The sequence below is a fragment of the Mesoplodon bidens genome (assembly GCF_964165515.1).
Source record: "Mesoplodon bidens genome assembly, chromosome: 1".
Classification (NCBI taxonomy): domain Eukaryota; kingdom Metazoa; phylum Chordata; class Mammalia; order Artiodactyla; family Ziphiidae; genus Mesoplodon; species Mesoplodon bidens.
Genome location: NC_138176.1, coordinates 1,892,518 through 1,914,292, shown reverse-complemented (window position 1 = coordinate 1,914,292; position 21,775 = coordinate 1,892,518). Strand labels below are relative to the sequence as shown.

The window sequence follows — 21,775 nt, the reverse complement described above, 5'->3', positions numbered from 1 at the left end:
GCGAGGGCCGCGCCCAGGGGGGAAGCCGGCGACCCCGAACCCTGGGCCGGGGGCCGGGGGACACATTACCTGCCCGTTGAGCAAGGGGTAGTGGTGCACAGCTGCGGCGGCGGCGTGGTCTGGCGCAGAGGGCAGCGGCAGCAACGGCAGCCAGCCGGGCAGCCCCGGGAGCAGCGGGGCGGCAGAGGGCTGGGCCGAGACAAGCAGCGCTGGCGGGGGCGCGACCCCGGCGCCCAGCCGGAGCAGCCCGGCCGAGCCGGGGACCATCCAAACCCAGGGCGGCGGCGGCGGCGGCGGCGGGTCTGCGTTCATCGGCCAGAGGAGAGGCTGCCGCCGCCGAGGCTGCTGCGGCTGCTGCAGCTGCCGCCGCCGCCGCTGGAGCCTGGCGCCCACCAGCATCCTACATCCCCGCGCGGGCGGCGGCTGCGGGAGCGGCGGGGGCGGCGGGCGCCAGAGGCACGGGCCGGCGGCGGCGCGGGCTCCGGAGCGAACTCACTAGGTTCCGCTGCGCGGCCGCACGCTCCGCCCCTGCCCCGCGCCGGGAGCCCCTCCTCCTCCCCCTCTGCTAGCGCTGCCGCCCGCGCCGCCGCCGCCCCCCAGGCCCGGCCCCGGCTCGCAGCGTCCCCGGGTTCCGGGCTCCGGCCAGCACTCACGCCGGGACCCCCGCGGCGGCGGGGGAGGGGACGGGGAGCAGGCGGAGGCGCGGGGCGCAGAGGGCGCGCCTGGCCGGGCTCCCGCGGATTGCGCCCGGAGCTCAGGTTCGGCCGCTGGAGGCCGCCGGCTCTCGCGGACGGAGCGTACGCCGGGGAAGGCGCACCCGGCCAGGCCGGGAGACGGGGTCCACCAGCAGCAGCGAGCCGAGGCCAAAGTGGCGGCGCCTGAGCCAGGCACGTCCAGCCGCCGGGCGGTGCTGGGGGCGCCGTCGGGGACCGCGCGCGGGCCGCTCTCTGCCTGGCTTAACCTGGGTCGAGGGCGGAGGGTCCCCAGGGGATGCTGCCTGCAGCCCCCGACGCCCAGCGGGCACCGATTGCCACTGGGGACGGGTAGATTTCTCTCCCTGGAAAATCTGCCAAACACTTTCCTAAGACCCCAGCGGGTCCTCTGCCCCGGCGGCCCCTACCCCACGCCCCACTAGTTCAGGCGCCACACACTCCAGGCGGGTCGCCTCCGGGCCTTTGCACGGGACAAACGGTTGTCGCTGGGATTGCCCACTGTGAACTGGTCCTGGATTCTACCGGGCCCAGAATTGTGCTCCTCCTTTACCCACCGCACGCGGCCTCTGCAGTGCAACCTGGGCTGCCTGAGGCCAAGGACCACCCCTCCTGCGAGGACCCTCTCTCGGCCCGCACAGCAGAGCCTGGTTCCGCGCGGCTCACACGCAGTCGCCGCCAGGCGGCGCGCGCCCCGGCTGACCTCCCTCCTGCCGCAGACCCCGGTCCCGCGCGGTATCTCCCTGTGATGCCGGGGCTCTGAGACCCCGCCCAGCTCTGGGCCGTTCGTCGCCGAGAGCTGGTTGGAGACTTCCACGTGCTAATGAACTGCTTAGGTCGCTACGCCGGAGAAACCCCACCGCAGTCAACAGCGCAAGCACAGCGTTTCTTAGGAGCATTTGGTGAAGGGCCTTCCTGCCGCCTAAAGCAGAAGGAAGGTATTATGAAGCATGCTTTTAAGAGCTTGTATGAAAAGCCCACCCTGACCTGGGCAGGAGAGCATGCACCCACCCAGGTACACCACAGACACACCGGGACTCTCCAAACACGGCCTCTCCTCACCGCTGGACTGATCCATCGACCTCCCTCCTGAGATAAACTAAAGCACCAGAGTGCTTTCAGTTTGCTTCTAGGATTGTTTCCTCATTCTTCTAATTTGCTTATTTCCTCCTGGCCTGGCATGATTTCTTTTAGATCCTGGCATATGCTAATTTACATAGCTGGCATCTCCGTGTTTTCCTCCAGGCAAACCATTTTTCAATTAGCAAGTTTATCGCTCTCTTTGATGCAAAAGTCCTGGCAAGATTTTGTTTTTTCTCACCTACAGTCAGAAAGCTCTGCAGATTAGAAGACTGTTACTATTCAGCTTAAGCCCTTAATTCATGCGCATATATTTGCATGTGCACACGCTCGTGATATGTGTCTTGATCTTGGTGGCTGCAGCCAGACTAAGGAATTGGGGCAGGTGTCTTCGGGCAGGCTAAGGTGGACCCCTTAAAGGGTCCTGTTTGAATGGGAGTTATTCATCCCTTCTCCATTGTTTGGAGGCTGGCAGTGCCCGGCTTGCATGCTGCTCTCAGCAAAAGCAAGTGCAGTGTGCACAGAACCCACACTCCCAGGCAACAGGGTTTAGCCCTGATCTGGGGGTGCTTCAGCAGGTGCTTTGGGGGAGTCTCACCCGTTCCCACACAGCCCAGTCCTTGAAGTGGTTCTGCTAAAGTATGCTTTTGTCAACTGGTTATATTTATTCCCTCCCTGGACTTTCCGGTGCCCTGAGCACAGGATGCCTTGGGCAGCTGATCGGCTCTGAACAAGAGCTGGGAAATTACAAGTACGTTCATTCAAAGAACCTCAAAGTAGCCCAAACTCCTTTGCTGCTTCCTGCCATGGGCTTGACTGTATTCATTTATTACAGCGTTTTGAACCCCTTTCCCTACCATGCTGTGCTCTGAATTCTGGGAACACAGCAGAGGACAACAGAGATGCAGAGCGATTTTCACTAATTAATTAATGGATATGACAGGGGAACCAGGAGATGGACTTATCCCCTATTTCTGGCTCTTGTTTTAATCACATTCATCTCAAGGTTTTCCCCACACACCCCACTCAACCCAGGAACAACCAGACACCCCCGTGGATAGGAGAAGCCCCCTTTCCTATGGGTACTCTCTTTCCAATGGGTATTTAAGAGGACTCTTTTAAAGCAGGAAGACTTGTTCTCCATGAGGACCAGAAATCAGGGGATCTCCCATCTGTGCGCGGAGGCTCCATGCCAGGTAGACCTGTGCCGCTGGGGGGCAGGTGTGCTTACCTATCAGTGCCCCCAGGGGGTCAGCCCTGGACTAGCACCCCATGAACTCAGGCCCTTTATCTCCCTAGAAAAATCAGTGACAAATTCTCCTTGTAATGGGTTTTATACACAATCTAGTCTCAAGTTCTCCTAACCAATAAAAACAGCCTTAAGTCTGTCTGTATTATTCAGACAAAACCAGCAGAAATTTCCAGCTAATCTGTGACAGACTGAAGGACGAGATGCACAGCACAAGAAAAGTGTGAATTATCCTCTTATGCTAATGAATTCTGAATTGTTTATCACCTTTTTGGAAAAAAGAATGTTGGGTGTTAGGGAGAGATGGATGAAGTAAGATTTTGCAGCTCGTAGAAGGATTTTTTTCAAGTTTTTTTTTTTTACTCTTTTTCTAAGTAAAATATAAGAGAAACTCCCACCTCAAAAGAAAGAGAGAGAGAAGCATAAAGATGCCTTCTCCAGGCCTGCCGAGTTAAAATAATCCCCAGAGCAGTGGGGCAGGCAGGAGTGGGGACGTGTGGGGTGGAGAACTGAGATGATGCCTCAGCAGCGGCCCTGTCCCGCCCACCAGCTCACACTGCCAGAACATCTTTCCAAAACCAACGCTGATCCGACTGGGTCCCTCCCTGCTGAAGACTCTCCAACTGTGCTATGATGAGGCCCTGGATGAAAGCCACGAAAGCGAGCCACCGCCTCGGGAGACTGGCATCTTCCGGAGGAGGAATTGGTGATTTGATACCTGACTCGGGGTGGGCTGACATGGAGCGGGCGTAAAAGTGATTTCCAAAGTCCTGCCAAACTTGGGAGTCTGCAGCTGAGCATCCCTTCCCAGAGATGAGGAGCCTTTGGGGATGAGCCGCAGAGAAGAGAGGTTGCTCCGGACAGGACAACTTGGCAGTCTCCGAGGGACACCTGGAAAGATCCGTCCATGTCACGGTTGCCTGGAGTCAGGAGCAAAGTCTTGGATGAAGACACGGAACTGGAATTAGCACAAGAATGGAGAGGGGTAGCCTGCCGTGGTGGTGGCTGAGATCGGAGAGGTGGATGGGGTCACCCCAGCCAAGCACAGAGCGGGAGAGGAGAGGCCGTCAGGGGGTCCCCGTAATGGGGAGTGACGCTCTCTAGGAAACACGGAGGGGAACCGAGGCAGGTGGTAGCACGAAACCACCCTGGACGGACAGGAGTGTGCTCGTTTGTTAGAGGGTATTATTATTGTTTTTATTAGAAATGTGGTATTGCAGAATATCTGGAAAATATCGAAAAGCATCATGAATCAAACCCACTCAGGGAAAAGGAATATGAACCTTTTGTTGATCTCCCCTCCATAGAATTGTTTTCTTCTCATCTCTCTCTATATAGCATGATAATGTATATTGTATATATATTACATATAGTAATATATGTATAGCGTATATTATAGCATCTTATCATATTACATTTTATATTAAATTGCATTTTATAATAAATAGTTTTAAACCTTATTTTTCACTCAGCATCATAGCATGAGCGGTTCCCCACACTGCTGAAAATACCTAGAGGAACCCCGTTATCAACAGCAAAGCAGAAAGCTCACGGAGGACGTGTAGGAGTGGAGGCGAGGCTGCCCCGAGTGGGAAGCAGTAGCCCACGTGGGACACAGCAGCGCACCCTACTCAGCAGCCTGTCCATTTCGTAGCTATAAAGAGCCACCCGCCCACCCACCTACCTTCCCACCATCCATCGAGCTAAGTCACAGGTAAAATGTCTCAAACGCTGGAGTGCGTAGACGCCGTGTCGGACACAGTGAAGACCTTGAAAACCAGACACCCCGGGCAGTTATTGAGGGATGCTCAGGACAGCGCAGAGGCCCCCCTCCCTGCGTCCGGACCCGCCGCCCTCCGTGGAGCACTTCCCAGGGTCCACACTGATCTCGGGTCGGCTCATAGAGGCCCTGGATGGCAGGAACCGCGTGCTCCCCCCTCCCCTCTCCACAACAGCTGAGTGTCCAGTGACTAGAAGAGAACACTCTTCATGCTGGATTGAAACCCCAGCCTGGGATCATTACTGAGCCCCCAGTGGGTGCAAAGACAGGCCAGCTGTCTGACCACGTCCCATCCAATAGACAATAACCCAGCCAGGGCTTTGCAGGTTGTGTCCTGCATAAGGGTGCCCAGCCAGGAGAGGGACTGGGGTCCAGCCAGGCACAGGAATGTGTCCACTCAGAAAGACAGCTTCCTGGGACCCACACCAAGACAGCCTGGGCTCTGGAGAATGATGGTGAGGAAGACAGATGTCCCCCATGAAGCTTAGAGTCTGGGAGATGGTGACAACACCAAACAGGTGACCACAACGAGCAGTGGCCCTGCTTATCCTAGGTGCCCCGGGTCCAGAGAGCCAATGGTGGGAGAGGGCCTGGCCCAGCATCCCCTCTGAGGTCACCCCACCTCTAGCTCATTCTTTCTGCTCCTGGTCCCTTCCTGTGCCCTTTCCTTTCCCAGGGCTCTCTGGTGATCCCAGCTGCTGGGGGAGGGGACGGAGGCCTTTCATCTTATCAGAACATGATTTACGGGCACTTAGACAAGGAGGGACAGGAAGACCTTTGGTGCCATGCATTCTCGCAAGCCACACGATTCATCGGCCTTATTCTCAGCACACACATCTGGTGGCATGATTTGTGGGATCTGGAGACATGAAATCGTTTGCGTTTTCTCTACAGAGCCTGACCAGACAGCTAGAAAGCCATCATGATGTGTGCTAAGTAGGGCTTTTGCCAGTCAGAAAACACCCAGACTTCCTACCTATTTGGACACAAACATTTGTGCTTGTGTATAGTTTTATTTTATTTTGTCAAAGCATGCTGATCTCACACCAGATGAAGCCGGTGTGTTAACCCTGCTCCAATCTGTCCCACATAAAGCGCTCGTTCCCTGGATTTCTTAACTGGAGCGGAGAAGGGGGTGGGAATTCCCACCCTCCGAATCCCTGTGAAGGGCGCACTTGGCTGTCACTCTGCTTAATTATACCGTGGCCAGGCCACACGCTGACACGTTAAGAGGGGCCACAACTGGGAGACATGTTACAACAGCCCTGCTAATTGGAAATAATTCAGGAGGAGAAGCAGCTTGGTCTGAACTGGGAAAGAATGTAGATTATCAAGTGCGTTTTTAACACAGTCTTACTGTTAGGAGGCGAACCCGGGAGCACGAGGGAACAGGAGGTCGGGGAAGCCCCACCGTGCCGACTCGAGCAGGTGAGATGCTTCAGCAATTAGCACCCTGAGAGGACCCCTCTGCCTTCTCAGGTGAATCATCTTCCTCTGTACAAGGCTACACTTTGCAGTTCCAACCAGGTTCAAATTAGCACCGACTCCAAAGTACAGGGCCTGAATTCATGACATAGTCCAGAACACATTTCTTTAGAGACACCAGAAGAACGAGATTCCTGGGGAGAGGATGGTCCTCACCGTGGCCAGTAGCAGAGCTGACCGGAATGCTGAGGATCACAGCACCCCTCCCCTGCCTGTGAGCAGCATCCAGGCCACCAGGATGCCAGGCCTGCCGTGCAGGCTCGCTAGGCAAGGTGGCCGTCCACGTCTGGATCCAACCCGTGGTGTGAGCTGGCACTCAGACGCTGACAAGGGTGGAAGTGGGGTCCTTCAGCAGACCAGTCACCAGCAGTTGGCTGTGCTCAGGCCAGGGTGACACGTCGTCCATCCTTGACCTCATACGTGTTCACACACTTCCCTTCATGGTGGCAGGGTACAGCCGGGCAGCCGTTCTCTACAAGTCTTTGACTTCACCAGCAGCATGCTCTCCTGAGAGGGGACAGCTCTGAGCCCCGCGATCATAATCCTTCAAATCCAAATTCTCTAACCTCAACGGTGAGTTATATCGCAACAGAAGAAAAGATGGAGATGCCTAAAGTGCTCTCTGCACCGCTGACTGTCTTAATAGTTTTCACCTTGATAAAATATTCTTAGGGTAAGAAAGAAATACAATTTCACAGAAGATAGTCTGTGTTTTTTCTTCCCTGAACTGTTAACTTAAATAATTCTGTGCATTCAGCACATTCTGCCACTTAACCTTTTCTCCAACTCATTAATAAATATATTGAAATAGACTTGCTTTGGGACCAATCTCTGGGGCATCCAACTTCTGACCTTTTTCTATGTTCAGAAGTACACAGGGCAAAAGTTTTGATTATTTAAGGAGCTAAGTAGTAAAGTAGAGGTGCACACATGAAACCGGGGGGGGACCCAGGCGTGAGGTTTTCATGGGGACGCTGGTGGAAGGACAGCTGGGCCATCTTGCTGCTCAACAACCTGTTCTATGAGCTTCCCAGAGTGACCAGGAGATCAGACAGGGCAGGATGACTCAGCAAAAGGGGCGGCCTTTTCCCTGCACGCAAGCCATTCCGCAGGATGTCTGTAAGTGGTTGGGGGGCAGAGACCCCACGGCCCAGCCTCCAAGCCCCATCAGGCAGTTCATAAGGATCCTGTCCCTCCTGCCCCCGGCACCTGCTGGCCAAGTCCCTGACATCCCTGGGCCTCCGTTGTCCATACGTGAGACAGATGTGGATCAAGCCAGCGTTAACACACAGTGTGGGGTCTCTGAGCTCAGTCTGCGATCCATGTGTCCTGAGAGGCTGCCTGCTTCTGGACAAGTCCTGCCACCTTTGTAGGCTCAGTTTCCCCCAACGGAAGCTAGAGGTAAGTCACATCAACTTAGCAGGGATCCGATGGAGGCAAAGCGAGGGAGACCATCTGGGGATGTTTGCCAGCCAAACCACTGAGTTGGATGTCGCTGAGGCTCATGAGGGTCAATAAAGTGCACGTGTGCCATTCTTACCTCGTGTCTCTGTCCAGCGGCACGTATGCTGCTCTGCAGCCACTTTGTCAGGGCTGTGATCCCCCTGCCTGGGACACAGTAGCTCAAGGAGAGATAAGGTGTCTTAGTCCATCAGCTGCTACAACAGAATATCATAGACTCGGCTTGTACAACAAACCTTTACTTTCCATAGTTCTGGAGGCTGGTGCCGTCAGATTCCGTGTCTGGTGAGGAACTGCTTTCTGGTCCACAGATGGCTGTCTTCGTGCTGTGTCCTCACATGGCCGAGGGCAGAAAGAAAGCAAGCTCTCTTGGGATTCTTATAAGGACACGAATCCCATCATAGGGGCTCCTCTTCCATGAGCTCATCATACAAACATCTCCCAGAGGCCCTCCTTCCAAACAGCAGTACATTCGGGGCTAGGCTTTCAACCCATGATTTTAGGGAGGCACACAAATTTCGATCATAACAGCATGTGTGTGCAAAAGTTTCTGAACTCCACCCCAAAATGAAACAAAATGTGCAAAAGCCCAAAGAGCTTGTGCTGTCGAGGGCCATTCCTACCATGAGATGGTGATCGTATGGCAGACTTTCTGTGCTCCTAACCGGCAAAGCTGACTCAGGGCCTCACCCACCCCTGGGCACCCGAACTCTGGGAGTCTGGCTCACTACCTGGGGTCCATTGGCTAGGTACCGGGCCAGCCAGACATGGCCACACTCTTGGGCCTTGGATGCCTCACAAGGGATACCTTCCTCAGCACAGAGAAAAAGGCAAAGATCCTACAGTACAATACAATACAACACAATACGACATATAGGCTAAAACAGCCTTGAAGGAGGGTAGCAGGTAAATGATCCCAGACCCCATGCTCTTTATTTCAAGATGAGAGCTCCTTTCGCTCAACCGGACACAGATTTGTGCATTCCAGAACCAAGCCCAGGCCGGGCCCCCAGACCCTTCTGGATGCTGCCGTGGCCTCTGCTTTGTGGGAGAGGAGACACCCACGACACTGGATGCTGGGGCTCCAGGAGCCCGGGGAGCTGTGCGCTCCTCACCAAGTCCCCGCTGCTGCCCCGGGTGCCTGAGGCCCCTCCAGCAGCTGAGTCAAGACCAGCATCCTGGTTCCTGGACAGTGAGTCCAGTGCTCTTCCTTCTATCAACAAGACCAGGACAAATTACAGATGGACAGACTTGTCTGGGGAGGAAAGAGGGCACCCTCGGGGCCGTCACCCCAAAAGGCCCAGCCAGGCCGGACCCAGACCCGCCCTGAGCCTGGCGGGGCCCCAGGAGCCCGGCCCAGCTGTGTGGTTCTAACCAGTGGTGCCTGCCCTCCCCCAGCCTCTCCTCTCCACCCTCTCTTTGTCTGACCAGGTTGACTATTTGAGTCTGTGAAGGTTAAATGTTCACCTGAAATGACAGCCATGCTGCATCAGCTACGCTGCCAGGAGGCTGAGTGGGCCTCTGCGCTGGGGCTGCTGCTGCTTCTGCCCGAGACCATCTGCGCAAACACAGAAGCCAGCGCTGGGGAGCAAGTCGTGTCCATGGCCCCTCGGCCCGGAAGCAGCCCTCAGCCCGGTGCAGCAGTGGCACCTTTTCTGATTTTAGTATGCAATTGTGTACCGCCTGGGTGTGGGCACTGCACAGGGGTTCACTCAGGGAGCCTCTGACCTTCACGGGGACCTGCCTGGGGCGTGGTGGGCCGGGGGTACAGGTCAGCTCAGTGACTGGGGCTGAGCCAAGGAGCGGGTCTGAGCCCCAGGGTGGCCGGCTGTCCCAAAGGCCTGCTGCCTCTCTGATGGTCAGAGCCCCCCACCTCCCCGAATTTTCCCCTTTCTTCTTCCCGCACAGCCCTCAGAGGCTCCCTGCGGCCCCTGCTCCAGTCGCACTCCTCCAGCAGCCGCTGAGAAGCCGCCTGCAGGCCCCTGGCCCCCACACCCTGTCCCAGGGCCATCTGTCACCCCCTCATCCTCCTACTTCAGGTGGAGCAGCTGCAGGTGCCCCAGGACAGTGACAGTGACTCCCCAGGGTGTGGGGAGGAAGAAGCGCACTCGCTGGGGTTCCCGAGTCATCTGGACACCCCCTGCCCTGAGCACAGGAATCTCTAGACTGCAAACCGCGTGCATGGTGTTCTTGGAACCAGGAACATAACAGACCAGCACTCATCCATACACTTGTCAAATGAAATGTGTCTTGAACAGAATGAAACATTTTTTTTTAAGTATGATTAAAACTTAAAAAAAAAAAAAAAGACAGGGCTGAATTGGGGAAAAAAAAGAAAAGGTAGAGAGATTCCTAGAAGCTAAAAATGACAAGAGAACCCAAAATGGAAACATGATTAAGCTGAATCCGTCATCTGACCTGGACATTTGCTGCCCCCGGTAACCAAGTGCTCCTGCTTTCTTGTGCTGCCGCTGTGGGGAACAGGCTGCCCGCGAGACTCCCAGGCAGGTCTGGGTCCAGCTGGGCTGGGCCTTTTGGGGTGACGGCCCCGAGGGTGCCCTCTTTCCTCCCCAGACAAGTCTGTCCATCTGTAATTTGTCCTGGTCTTGTTGATAGAAGGAAGAGCACTGGACTCGCTGTCCAGGAACCGCACAGCCACCAGGAAGACTGTCCTGCAAACAGAGATAGTCAGAAGCCCTTTGTGCATCGGATTCCAGCTGGTGGGTGGAGAACGCCTCCTTGGATAATTTATAACTACGGACTGTCCCACATGAAAAAAAAAACATATTTCAAGTGGTCCCTGATGGGGGGTGGCCCCAGGCACCTGGCAGTAAGGAATACAAACCCTCTCGAGGAAGACATAGTAAATGCAGTCCCCAGAGACATGTCACAGAAGACGATCAAAGGGACATCGCAAAGCACGAAGCACAGGAGGAAAGAGGCGATGGAGGTTTGTGGGAAAAGATTAAAACAGAGGCATCAGACCCCAAAAGATGAAGAGTGTTAGAATGATAAGACATGGAATATAAAATAGGTGTGCTTGACATTTTCAAGTAACATTTAAATATTTTAGTGAGTTCTTCCAAAATAGTTTAAAATAATGCACTAAAGTTGCCTCTAAAAAATAAGAGATAATAAAAGACAGCTAGGTGAATTTGTAAATTGATTTAATAAACCTTTTAGAAATGAAAAACACAGTGCTTGAAGTTTAAAACACAGCATGTGGATTAAAAAGCAGATCAGACAGAGCTGAAGAGATAAATGAATGAGGGGAGGAAGGAATCTCCCAGAAAACATCACAGTGAGAAAGCACCGGATGATGTGAAAGGGATGAGAGGAAACATGGAGGACAAGGTGAAAGGGCTGATGTGTGTCGAGTAAGAGTTCCCAGAAGTGAGGAAAGAGGAAAAGAAGAGACAAGAGACACGATATTCAGAGATGATGGCCGAATATTTTCCAGAGTGCACAGAAGTCACAAGTCCCCGGCTTCTGGAAGTGTGACAGACCCCGGCTCGTCCCCTGTGTGCTCTGAAGCAGACTTGAGAGTGTGATCTCCACAAAGGAAGCCCAGGGACAAGCTCTGAGTGGCTCATTGGAAGCCAGGGTTCGTGGCCAGCAGCACCAACGGAGCAGTTTCTAGAGTCACCATGCAGGAAGTAACACGCACCGTATTAAAGCACAGAGGCGAGAGACGCGGGCTGGTCCAGGCACACAGGTCCCCAGGGCCACGCACTGCGAGTCACAACAGAATTGCCATCTTTTTCTCCTGTTGGGAAACAAGAAATTGGACAGGCATGGTGCCCTTGGCAATAAATAACAAAGAGAAGATTCCTGGACCTGAACAGGAAGAGATGGTGTCTCCCAATGACCAAGCATCTTCACATACACTGATTGGAGAATAAAGCTGCATCTCTGTCCATTGTTCTAAATCTTCGTGGATAAATCATTATACCTCAAATGGACCCATGGGTTTCTAATATATATTTAATTTAAATTAGTTTTATAGATAGCACCCCACATAAAATACTTGCCCAGGGCCCCACAAACACTAGGGACAGCCCTGGCTACAAACACTAGCTGAAAGAAAGTTGGTTTAGGTACACTGATATCGAAGTGTACTTTAAAATAAGGAACATTATTAGAGATTGAAGAGAAGCGGCATATAATGACATAAGAAGATAATTCCGTTCTAAATGTATATGTACCTAATTACATAATCTCAAAATATAAAAAATAATTATCAGCAGAGTTTTTTAAGTAGACAAAATGAGTAAACACAGCGGGAAATTTTAACACATCCCTCTTAGTAACCAATAGACCAGCTTGACAAATACAGAAATCAGCAAGTGTATAGAAAAAATTTAAAAGGTGATAACAAAATTCGCCTTTTTTGATAAACATGGGACATGGTTCCCAACATCCGTGGAATGCAAAAACAAGGGCAAAATAAAAACTTGTGAAAACTGATCAAAACGGGGAGTGCTTACTTCAATGGCCTCTCGCTAAAGGGAGTTACAGTGAGGTTCTAGAGAAAGAAGGTAAATGATGCCAGGAGGAAGGTCAGGGGCGCCCCCAGCAAGACTGAGCGGAGTAAGTATTACAGTAAAGGCGCAGGCAGGACATACACCTGCATCAACCCAACCATACTTGGTGGGGGTAAAAATTAAGTTAGAACTACCTCACTGCACAGAAATAGCATGTAAGTCTGGGGTGAAGTAAAGATATTTATTAAATTTTAACTTTAAGTTAAATATGCATGCTAGAATTTCTAGAGCAAATACTAAAAGAATAAAAATAGAGTTTGGCAAGTTTTGAAAAATCAATATATAAAAGTTATTTGCATTTTCATAATAAATGCAAGTGGAACATGTAATTTAAAATTATGTAGTATTTAAAATAGTAACAAAAATGATGAGGTTCCTAACAGTAATCCAACAACGAAAAATGTATAGTTTCTTTATGGCTGAAATTGTATAACTTTCTTGAGATTTTTTTTTTAACTTTAAAAGTGGATAGACCATATATATGGATAGGAAGACTCAACATTTTAAAGCTGTCAATTCTGCCCAAAGTGATGTATAATTTTAATGCAAACAAAATAATCAAAGGTGAGGATATATACATACTTTATATATACTTGATATGCTAATTCTAAAATAGATATACAAGTGTAAAAAGCAAGAATAGCCAAGGCGTGACAAACTGTTCAATAGGGAAAACTGTTCAAAAGTCTTTTCAACAAATGGTGTTGAAACTACTGGATAAAAGTATGAAACACAACACAAGAAAACAAGTATTGGACCCCTACCTTATACTCCATAAAACTTGATGCAAGATGTGTCATAGAATTAAAAGTAAAATCCAAAAGTATTAAGGCTTTTTAGAAGAAAACATGTTTGAAAATCTTCCCAACCTCAGAGCTGACAAGAATATAAGACGATGCAGAAAGCAGGAAATATAAAACAAACAATGGATAAATTACTTTCCATCAAAATTTAAAACTTTTCCTCTTCAAAAGACACCACCAGGAACATGAAAGCACAACCCACAAATTGGTAGAAAAAAAATTCATAACACATATATCTGACAAAGATATCCAGAATATATAAAGAACTTCCACACATCAGCAAAGAAGAAATAACAATCCAGTAAGAAAAGACCTGACTAGTCATTTCACAAAATCAGGTATACAAATGACTGATGCAAATTAAATATTAATATCCTCATGAAAATTGGCTGAATGTCATTAATTACCAGGGAAAATGCAAATTAACACCCAATGGAGATATCATGTCACACCTCCCCAGGATGGCTAAAATCAACAAAGAAACCAACAAACAAAACTGACCAACTGACCGTGAGAAACACCATGAGGCGGTGAAGTAACCAGAACTCATGCGTTACAGAGAAGAATTTTACTGGCCATTCCCCACTTTAGGAGCCCATTTGCCATGTGACCAACAATCTCACTCTGAGCTACGTACCTGAGATACATGAAGGCATAGGTCTGCAATAGGCTCGTCCAAATTGTCTTAGCAGACTTAGTCATAATTGCCCCAAACTGAAAACACCCCAAATGTCCATCAATAGGAAAATGGAAAAACAAATTGTGGCTTATTCAGATAATGGATTACCACTCAGTAATAAAATAGTATGTTATTGATACCTACAAGATTGATTAATACCAAAAAAAAAATACACGGAATGAAAGAAACCAGACATAAGAGAATACAAACTTAATAAGTCCATATTTTATAAAATCCAAGAACAGGAAAAATTATGTATAGTGACAGAAATTAGGACAGAGGTTGTTATGGAGTAGAGATTGACTTGAAGGGGACCCAGAGGAACCTTCTGGGATGATGGGTGAGTCCTGTATCTTGAGTGGATGGGGTTACATGGGTGTGAACATTTATCAAAACTCATCAAATTTTATGCTCAAGATCTATGTGTTTCACTCTATGTAAGTTTGTCTCATAAAAGCATAAGTATTATAAATGACTCCTAGGGAGGGTAAGTTCTATTATATGGAACCGCTTGTTTTATGCTTTTAAAAATTAAACTTTCTATTTGAGATAATTGTCGATTCACATGCCATTGTAAGAAATAATACAGAGATCATGTGTGCTTTCACCCAGCTTCCTCCAATGATAACATTTTGCAAAACTATAGAACATCATCACAACCAGGACACTGACAGAGATACAGTCAAGAAACAGGACATTTCCACCATCCCAAGGACCCCCGATGTCACCCAGTTACAGCCACATCCACTTCAGTGCTATTCTGGCTCTTCCTCAACTCCTGGCAAACACTAATCTATTCTCCATGCCTATAATTTTGTCCTTTCAGGAATGTTATGTAAGTGGAATCATGTGGCATGTAGCCTTTGTGGTTGCTCTTTGTCACTCAGTGTAATTCTCTGGAAGTCTGCCCAGGTTGATGTATGTGTCAGGAGTTTGTTCTTCGCAGTTAAGTAGTATTTCATGGTGTGGATGCATCACAATTTCTTTAGCCATTTATCCATGGAAGGCCATCTGGATTGTTTTCGTGTTTGCCTATTATGAATAAAGCATCCATAAACATTCATACATAGGCTTTTGTATAAACATGTTCGCATTTCCCTGGGATAAATATCCAGCAATGCCATTTCTGGGTCATATGATAGTTTAGCTTTTTAAGACACTGCCAAGTTGTTTTCCAGAGTCCCTTCACCATTTTACATGCCTGTACGAGAAATCCAGTTTCTCCTCAACCTCACCAGCACTTGGTGCTGCCACTATAAAATAAAAGTGTCCATCCTGATAGGTGTGTAGTTGGTGGTTTAAATTTGCATTTCCCTAATCGGCGATACTTTTGAATTTCTTTCATGTCCTGATTTTCCATCTGTATATCCTCTTTGGTCAAATGTCTCCTCATATCTTTGCCCATTTTCTAATGGGATTGTTTGGTTTTTTTTAACATTGAGTTATGAGTGTTCTGTGTATGGTTTACATAACAATCCTTTGTTGGGCAGGTGATTAGCAAATATTTTCTCTCAGTCTTTATTGTGTCTTTTTATCCTGCAAACAAGGTCTTTCATAGAGCAAACTATTTTAATTTTGTTAAGTCCCTTTTATTATTTTTTCCCTTTTGTGGGTCATAGTTGTAGTGTCAAGTCTAGGAACTCTGTGTCTAGCCCTAGACATAAAATATTTGTCCCTCTGCTTTTTTTTCTTTCTATTAGTTTCATGGTTAATATTTTACATTAAGTTCATGATTTGCTTTGAGTTAACGGTTGAAGAAGGCATGAGATTTAGGTAAAGGTTCATGTTTATTTGTTTGTTTTGCTTACATTATTTCAACTGCTCCTGCACCATTTGTTGAAAAGAATATCTTTCCTTCCTTGAGTCGCTTTTGCACCTCTGTCAAAAATCAGTTAGGCAGGCAGCAAGAAGCTGAATGTCCATCAGTTGATGAATGGATAAACAAAATGCGGCACATCCATACAATGGAACCTTCACCATAAAAAGGAAAGGGGTACAAGCACCTGCTACAACATGGATGAACCTGGAAAACAGAATGCTAAGTGAAGGAATCCAGTCACAAGAGATCACATATGATATGATTCAGTCTTGATGAATGGTCCAGAATAGACAAGTCTTTAGGGACAGAAGATAGACTGGTGGTTGCTTAAGGCTGGAGGAGATGTAAGGATCGGGGAGGGATATCTACATGGGTGTGGGGGGGTCTCTTCTCAGGTGATGAAAATATTCTAAAATCAATTGAAGTAATAGTTGTACCTATCTGTGAATATACTACAAAGCACCGAAATACACGCTCTAAATGGGGGATGTACTGTGTATCTCAATGAAGCTGTTACAAATGCGTTTTAAAAAACCTGGAATGGGGGCTGTCCTGGCCATTGTAGGATGGTTAGTAACTTTAGCCTCTCCCCAGTGAGTACCAGTAGCAACCTTCCAAGTCATAGTTATTAAAAATGTCCCCAGACGTTGCCGTTGAGGGGAAAATACCCCTCCACCCAACACTGAGAACCAATGTCACAGAAGAAGAAAATAGCAAAAGAAAGGAGAGCCTTGAAGCCATGTCCATAGACCTATCATCAAGATGACCACAGCAGAACCATCCTGTGGAGACTCTGGAACAGGTCCAGTAGTTATCACATACTCCTACACATCAACACGTATGTAACCTGGAGCAACATGGACCACTTGGTAACCATCTCCTAAAACTTGGCTTCCTCCCTCCCTGACTGAAGTCCCATCTCTCTATGTCCACCCCGTGAGACACCAAGTGGAGGTTAGCAAACAGGACCCTAAATCTTCCCGTTGCTAATTTTAATGACAAGGTGGGCATGACCTTGCACTATGACCTAAGTCTGCACCATCCCAGTGGTTGTCCACGTTTTCCTGGTTTCATTTTAACCAGGACGACTCAGGCTACGGTGCTTCCATTTGCCATGGTGAAGACCTTCCCCCGACTGATGAAGCATCCTGCTCTAAAGGAGGATCCAGCTTTGGTCCTCTTATTCTTCTGCTGTGTTGATACACAGAACGTCTCCACTCTCAGGGATCATCCGGCAGCATTCCTGCTGAAGAGGAAGGGGCCTCTCTTAAATGACATCCCAAAAGGGGAACTCCTTATTCAGATACATTAAGGAAAAACATAAAGCCACAAGCAGCCACCAAAAACATCACACTGTTTATTCATTCGAACTTGACCTTCCATAGGGAAAAGCATTAAAAAGTCATATTTAGCGACTGATGAGTTGCACTGCAAGAATGATTCCACTTTTACTATCAAGTGGCAAGATGGTTTTAAATAACATCACTCACGCTGTTGTGGACGTCCCCTGGGAGCCTGCTTCATGACAGGCCTATGAATAAAAGATGCCAAAGCAGGCACTCTTCCCTGGGCTCGACAGAAGCTGCAGGGGGGCGGTGGTAGGAGGTGAGACGGGGCCTCACACTGGAAGCCTGAGCACCTTCCTAACACCAGGAATGAAGCAGCCATCCACCTGTTCAACCTCAGAGGTGTGTCTGTTGCCCTGAAGACCCCTAGAGCAGCCCCTCGCTATGGAAGGAAGCTTCTTTCACTTCCAAGTCCTCCTGATGGAAATGATGGTGTGTCCCCCAGGTTCCTCCGGGTGGGCTGAGCCCAGGGAGCAGAGGGGAGCTGCAGGACAGAACTCCCTGAAAGGGATGATGAAATTCTCAGGGAGGGTCCATGGAGAAGCAGGTTGTGTGGTCACACAGGTGCAAACCTTCCTTGGAAGTCACGGAGAGGAATAGGTTTGAAACCAGCCGTGTGCTCCACTGAGATTTCTGGAGCCAGAGTTTCCTCTTCTGCTCTTCTTCTAAAGGCTTCTTCCCGGGACAAGACTTTCTCCCTAGAAGCAGACGCTGCTGTGAGAGTGAAGCCAGGAACCTACACCAAAGGCACATAGAGGGCAAGTCTCAACAAAGGAGGGTGATCCGGCCCAGAAGTCAGAGGCGGAAGAGGAGGGCAGTGTAGCCCTTACAGGGAGAAACCGGGTGGAGGCTGGGCGGCCACTGGGGCACCCCAAAGGGCGATTTCTCCATGCCACTGACCTGGGCAGGGCTCTCCTCTCCTGGAATGTGTTGTCCCATCTATGCTAACCCTCCCCTCTCTCCAAGTCCACCTCAAAGTCACTTCTGTGTGGGCCCGGCAGGTCTAAGCAGGACTAGTCACCACCTTTTCCACGAGCACCTAGTGTTGGCACAAGTGGCCATGAAACACTTGTAGTGTTGGTCATCTCTTCCCAAACTGGAAGACCTTCAAGTCCCCAGGACCCAGTGCAGAGCTCGACATACAGCAAACATTCCACCAATACGTTGCAGATTTATGGGAGGGCGAGAGAATGTATGAATGAAAGGATTGTATGCTGTCAACATCACCTATGGAATACGTGACTAGTGATGCAATCAGCTTGTTAAATGCACACCCCTGCCCCCTCGAAACATTGTTATATATAAACAAGCAAACAAGAAGATGCAAAATCTCTAAAAAATAAGTAAATACCTCCAAGAAACAAGTAATATAAAATGGCACTGTTCCTCTTTTAATCTGTCAGTCTATACACAAAACCCTTTCTAGCAAACATAATTTGGCTTTGTTGCAACAATAATATCAAGTATCCAGACAGGCAATTTCAAAACCAAAAGGTATCCCCTGGGCTGCTCCGGGTATCAGTTGGGAAGGCTCAAAGGATGGGAGACCCACCCACCCAGCTGCACCGCCAGCACCAAGCAAAACCCACACTCCCTCCGCTGATGGGGAAGGAATCTTATTTCATGCCAAGGACAGACTTTTTCTGAGGCATTAATTGCCATCAGCCCACACAGTATCTCATCATTTCTCACAAATTGCCAGGAGAGGGTTGCCTTGTGAAACCTCAACATCAGAGGACATTTGGTAAGCCGATCGCTAGACGTTATTTAGAATATTTGGGGGAGGGCGGCAGATGGTGGGAGGCAGACACTGAAAAATGTTGTGTGAACCTATTTTCCACACCCTCCTTACAGCTGCTTCTGTCCACCCAGGGACCAACTCCACCTTGGCAAAATGCACACCAGTTTCAGCACTTCCAAAGCAACTTGCTTCACCCCTCATTTATGCTTCAGTTTATGAACTTGTTTTTTTCTCTTTTCTTCCTATATCTTTCCATAGGGAAGGTGCCTGGTCCAATGCCTCCATTTACCTCCACTTATGTTCTTTTGATTTTTAATTTTAATTTTTAAAAACTATGGTAAAATACACAACCCATAACCTTTATCATCTCAAACATTTTAAAGTGTACAGTTTGGAGGCATTTAGTGTACTCACACTGTTGTGCAACCATCACCAACGTTCCTCTCTAGAACTTTTTTCATCCTGCAAACCTGAAACTCTCCGCCCTTTAAACGACAAATCCCATTTCCCCTCCCCCCACCCCAGCCTCTGGAAACCACCATCTACTTTCTGTCTCTGATCTGAGAACTCTAGGACCCTCACAGAAGTGGAATCCTACAGCATTTGTCCTTTTGTGACTGGCTTATTCTACTTACATAACGTTTTAAAGGTCAATCCGTGTTGTAGCGTGTGTCAGAATTTCTGCTCTTTTTACGGCTGAATGACGTTCCATTGTGTGTATAGACTACATTTCGTTTATCCATCATCCATGGTCAATGCTTGAATTGCCTCCACTTTTGGCTAATTGTGAATAATGTTGCTATGAATGTAAATGTACAAGTATCTCTTTGAGACCCTGCGTTCAATTCTTTTGGGGACATACCCAGAAGTGGAATTGCTGGATGATATATATGGTAGTTCTACTTTTCAGTTTTTGAGGAACCATCATATTCCATCGTGGCTGCACCATTTTATTCCCACCAACAGGGCACAAGGGTTCCAATTTCTTCACATCTTTACCAACACTTCCTATTTTCTGTTTTATTTTGTTTGGTTTTTAAATAGTTGCCAGCCTAGTGGGTATGAAATGGTAACTCAAGGTGGTTAGATATGTGTTTCCCTAATGATTAGTGATGTTCTGCATCTTTTCATGTGCTTACTGGACATTTGCATATCTTCTTTGGAGAAATGTTCTTTCATGTCCTCTGTCCATTGTTTGATGAGGTTGTTTGTTTCTTGTTGTTGGATTGTAGGAGTTCCTTATACATTCTGGATATTAACCCCTTATCGGACACATGACTTGCGGATGTTTTCCCCTGTTCTGTGGGCTGCCCTTTCACTCTGTTGATCCGTCCTGTGCTGCACGGACGCTTTCGTTGTGACATGACCAGTTCACCTATGTTTCTTATGCTGTAGCCTCCCTTCCTTTTCGCAAGCTCTTAACTCTCTTTACTGTCATCCCCTCCTGCATCCTCAGCGAGCTGGTGATCTCCAGGAAGCCTTGGGCTTTCTGGACAACACGTGCTTTGGAGTCTGACTGTCAGGGTTAAAACCCTAGTTCAAATGCTTTCTGAGTGGCATTTAACACCTGCAACTCTGTCTTCTCTGGGAAACAGGACAGACACCCTAACATTTACCTTAGAACGTTGTAATGACAATGCCAAGCCAGGGTACATGTGTCCTCTCGACAGAGTTCTTTGCATCCTGTTTCCAGGAGCACATGGGCTGGGTCTTTACAGTCACAGAGGCCCCATAGACATGCTATGTTCAGTAAACATTGGGTAAACAGGGAATCCTGTGCCCTGCCCCCATTTCACATTCTGTACCAATGCCTTAGGGTCCCCTTTCTTTTATTATCTGGCCCCGCTCCATTTATACATAGGACAGGTGATTTTCTCTATAAGTGCACCTGATAGAAATACTTCACAGTTAAGATAATCCTAAGAAATAAAATCTCATGTACTTTTCTACCAACAGTTTAGATTAGGTTCGTATAACTAGTAGCAAAAACAAACATCTATCTGCTTTGTCCACCTATTTTGTTTAAGCGTTAATGTTTGGGGTTTTCTTTCCTACGTGTAGAAGTGCTGAGGGCAGCCGTCCAGGGCCAGGGCTCTGCTCCCAGATAACTTTGGGAATGAGCCCTCTGGGTATGTCCCAGATGGTCCCACATAGAGCTCCAGCTAAAGGATAAGCCGAATGAGAAAAGGCAGAAGAAAAGTCAACAGGTGTTGCCAGCTGGTCTTTAAGGAAGGCTCCAAAGACTGCCATATCCACTGAGAGCCTATGGTGCACTATGTAGTCGCGTTGCCATACCTCTCGGCAAAGGATTCTGGGAAATGCAACGTTTGGACTTGAGGGGAAGGTGTCTCAGCTGAAAACTTTATTACTCTGCAGGAAGGAAAAAGGGTGTTAGATAACAACCAGTAATCTTAGCCATGGAGAACATCCTATGGGATTTTACACTTTGCAAAAAATACAAATCTACAGTGAGCTGTGTTCATGGTTTCAGAGCAGACTCGCGTGGACAGTCACACACATAGGATGAACTACAGCAGACACAGGAATATCCCTTTGGGAGATACCACACTCTACAGCTCATGGTTAATTGCTTAAGTCTGCATCCTGACTCATCAGCTGCGTGACCTTGAGCAATGTCCTTGAGCTCTCTGGGCCTGGCATGTTGCAGGCATCCACATTCAATGTGCACACACACTGCCACCGGGGTCATATTTTTGTCTTATACTCCAATTGAAACAGAGACTAAGAAGACCACCTCGCTGGTCATGCACATGTGCTGAGAGGGGAACAGCTTGCTTTGTGCTGGTGGGGGCCAGTAGAAGCGGCCTCCTGAAGCTCCAACCTTCAGTGCTTTTGTTGGTTGATTGTCTCAAGGTAAAAAAGAATGAAATCATGCCATTTGCAGCAATGTGGATGGACCCAGAGATTATCACACTAAGTGAAGTAAGTCAGAAAGAGAAAGACAAATACCATAGGATATCACTTATATGTGAAATCTAAAATATGACACAAATGAACTTATTTACTAGTTAGAAGCAGACTTACAGATATAGAGAGCAAACTTATGGTTACCATAGG

General features: G+C 48.5%; 1 protein-coding gene across 1 annotated transcript in view; it reads right to left on the bottom strand.

The window, feature by feature from the left end:
• TCERG1L (transcription elongation regulator 1 like) overlaps positions 1–399 on the bottom strand; it is a gene marked incomplete at both ends in the record, with an annotated part of 204,936 nt that extends 204,537 nt beyond the window's left edge. The window contains one exon of the mRNA XM_081239775.1: positions 70–399. Within this exon, the coding sequence (XP_081095901.1) occupies positions 70–399 (330 nt within the window). The remainder of the gene's footprint in view (positions 1–69) is intronic.
• Between the last annotated feature and the right edge of the window lie 21,376 nt (positions 400–21,775).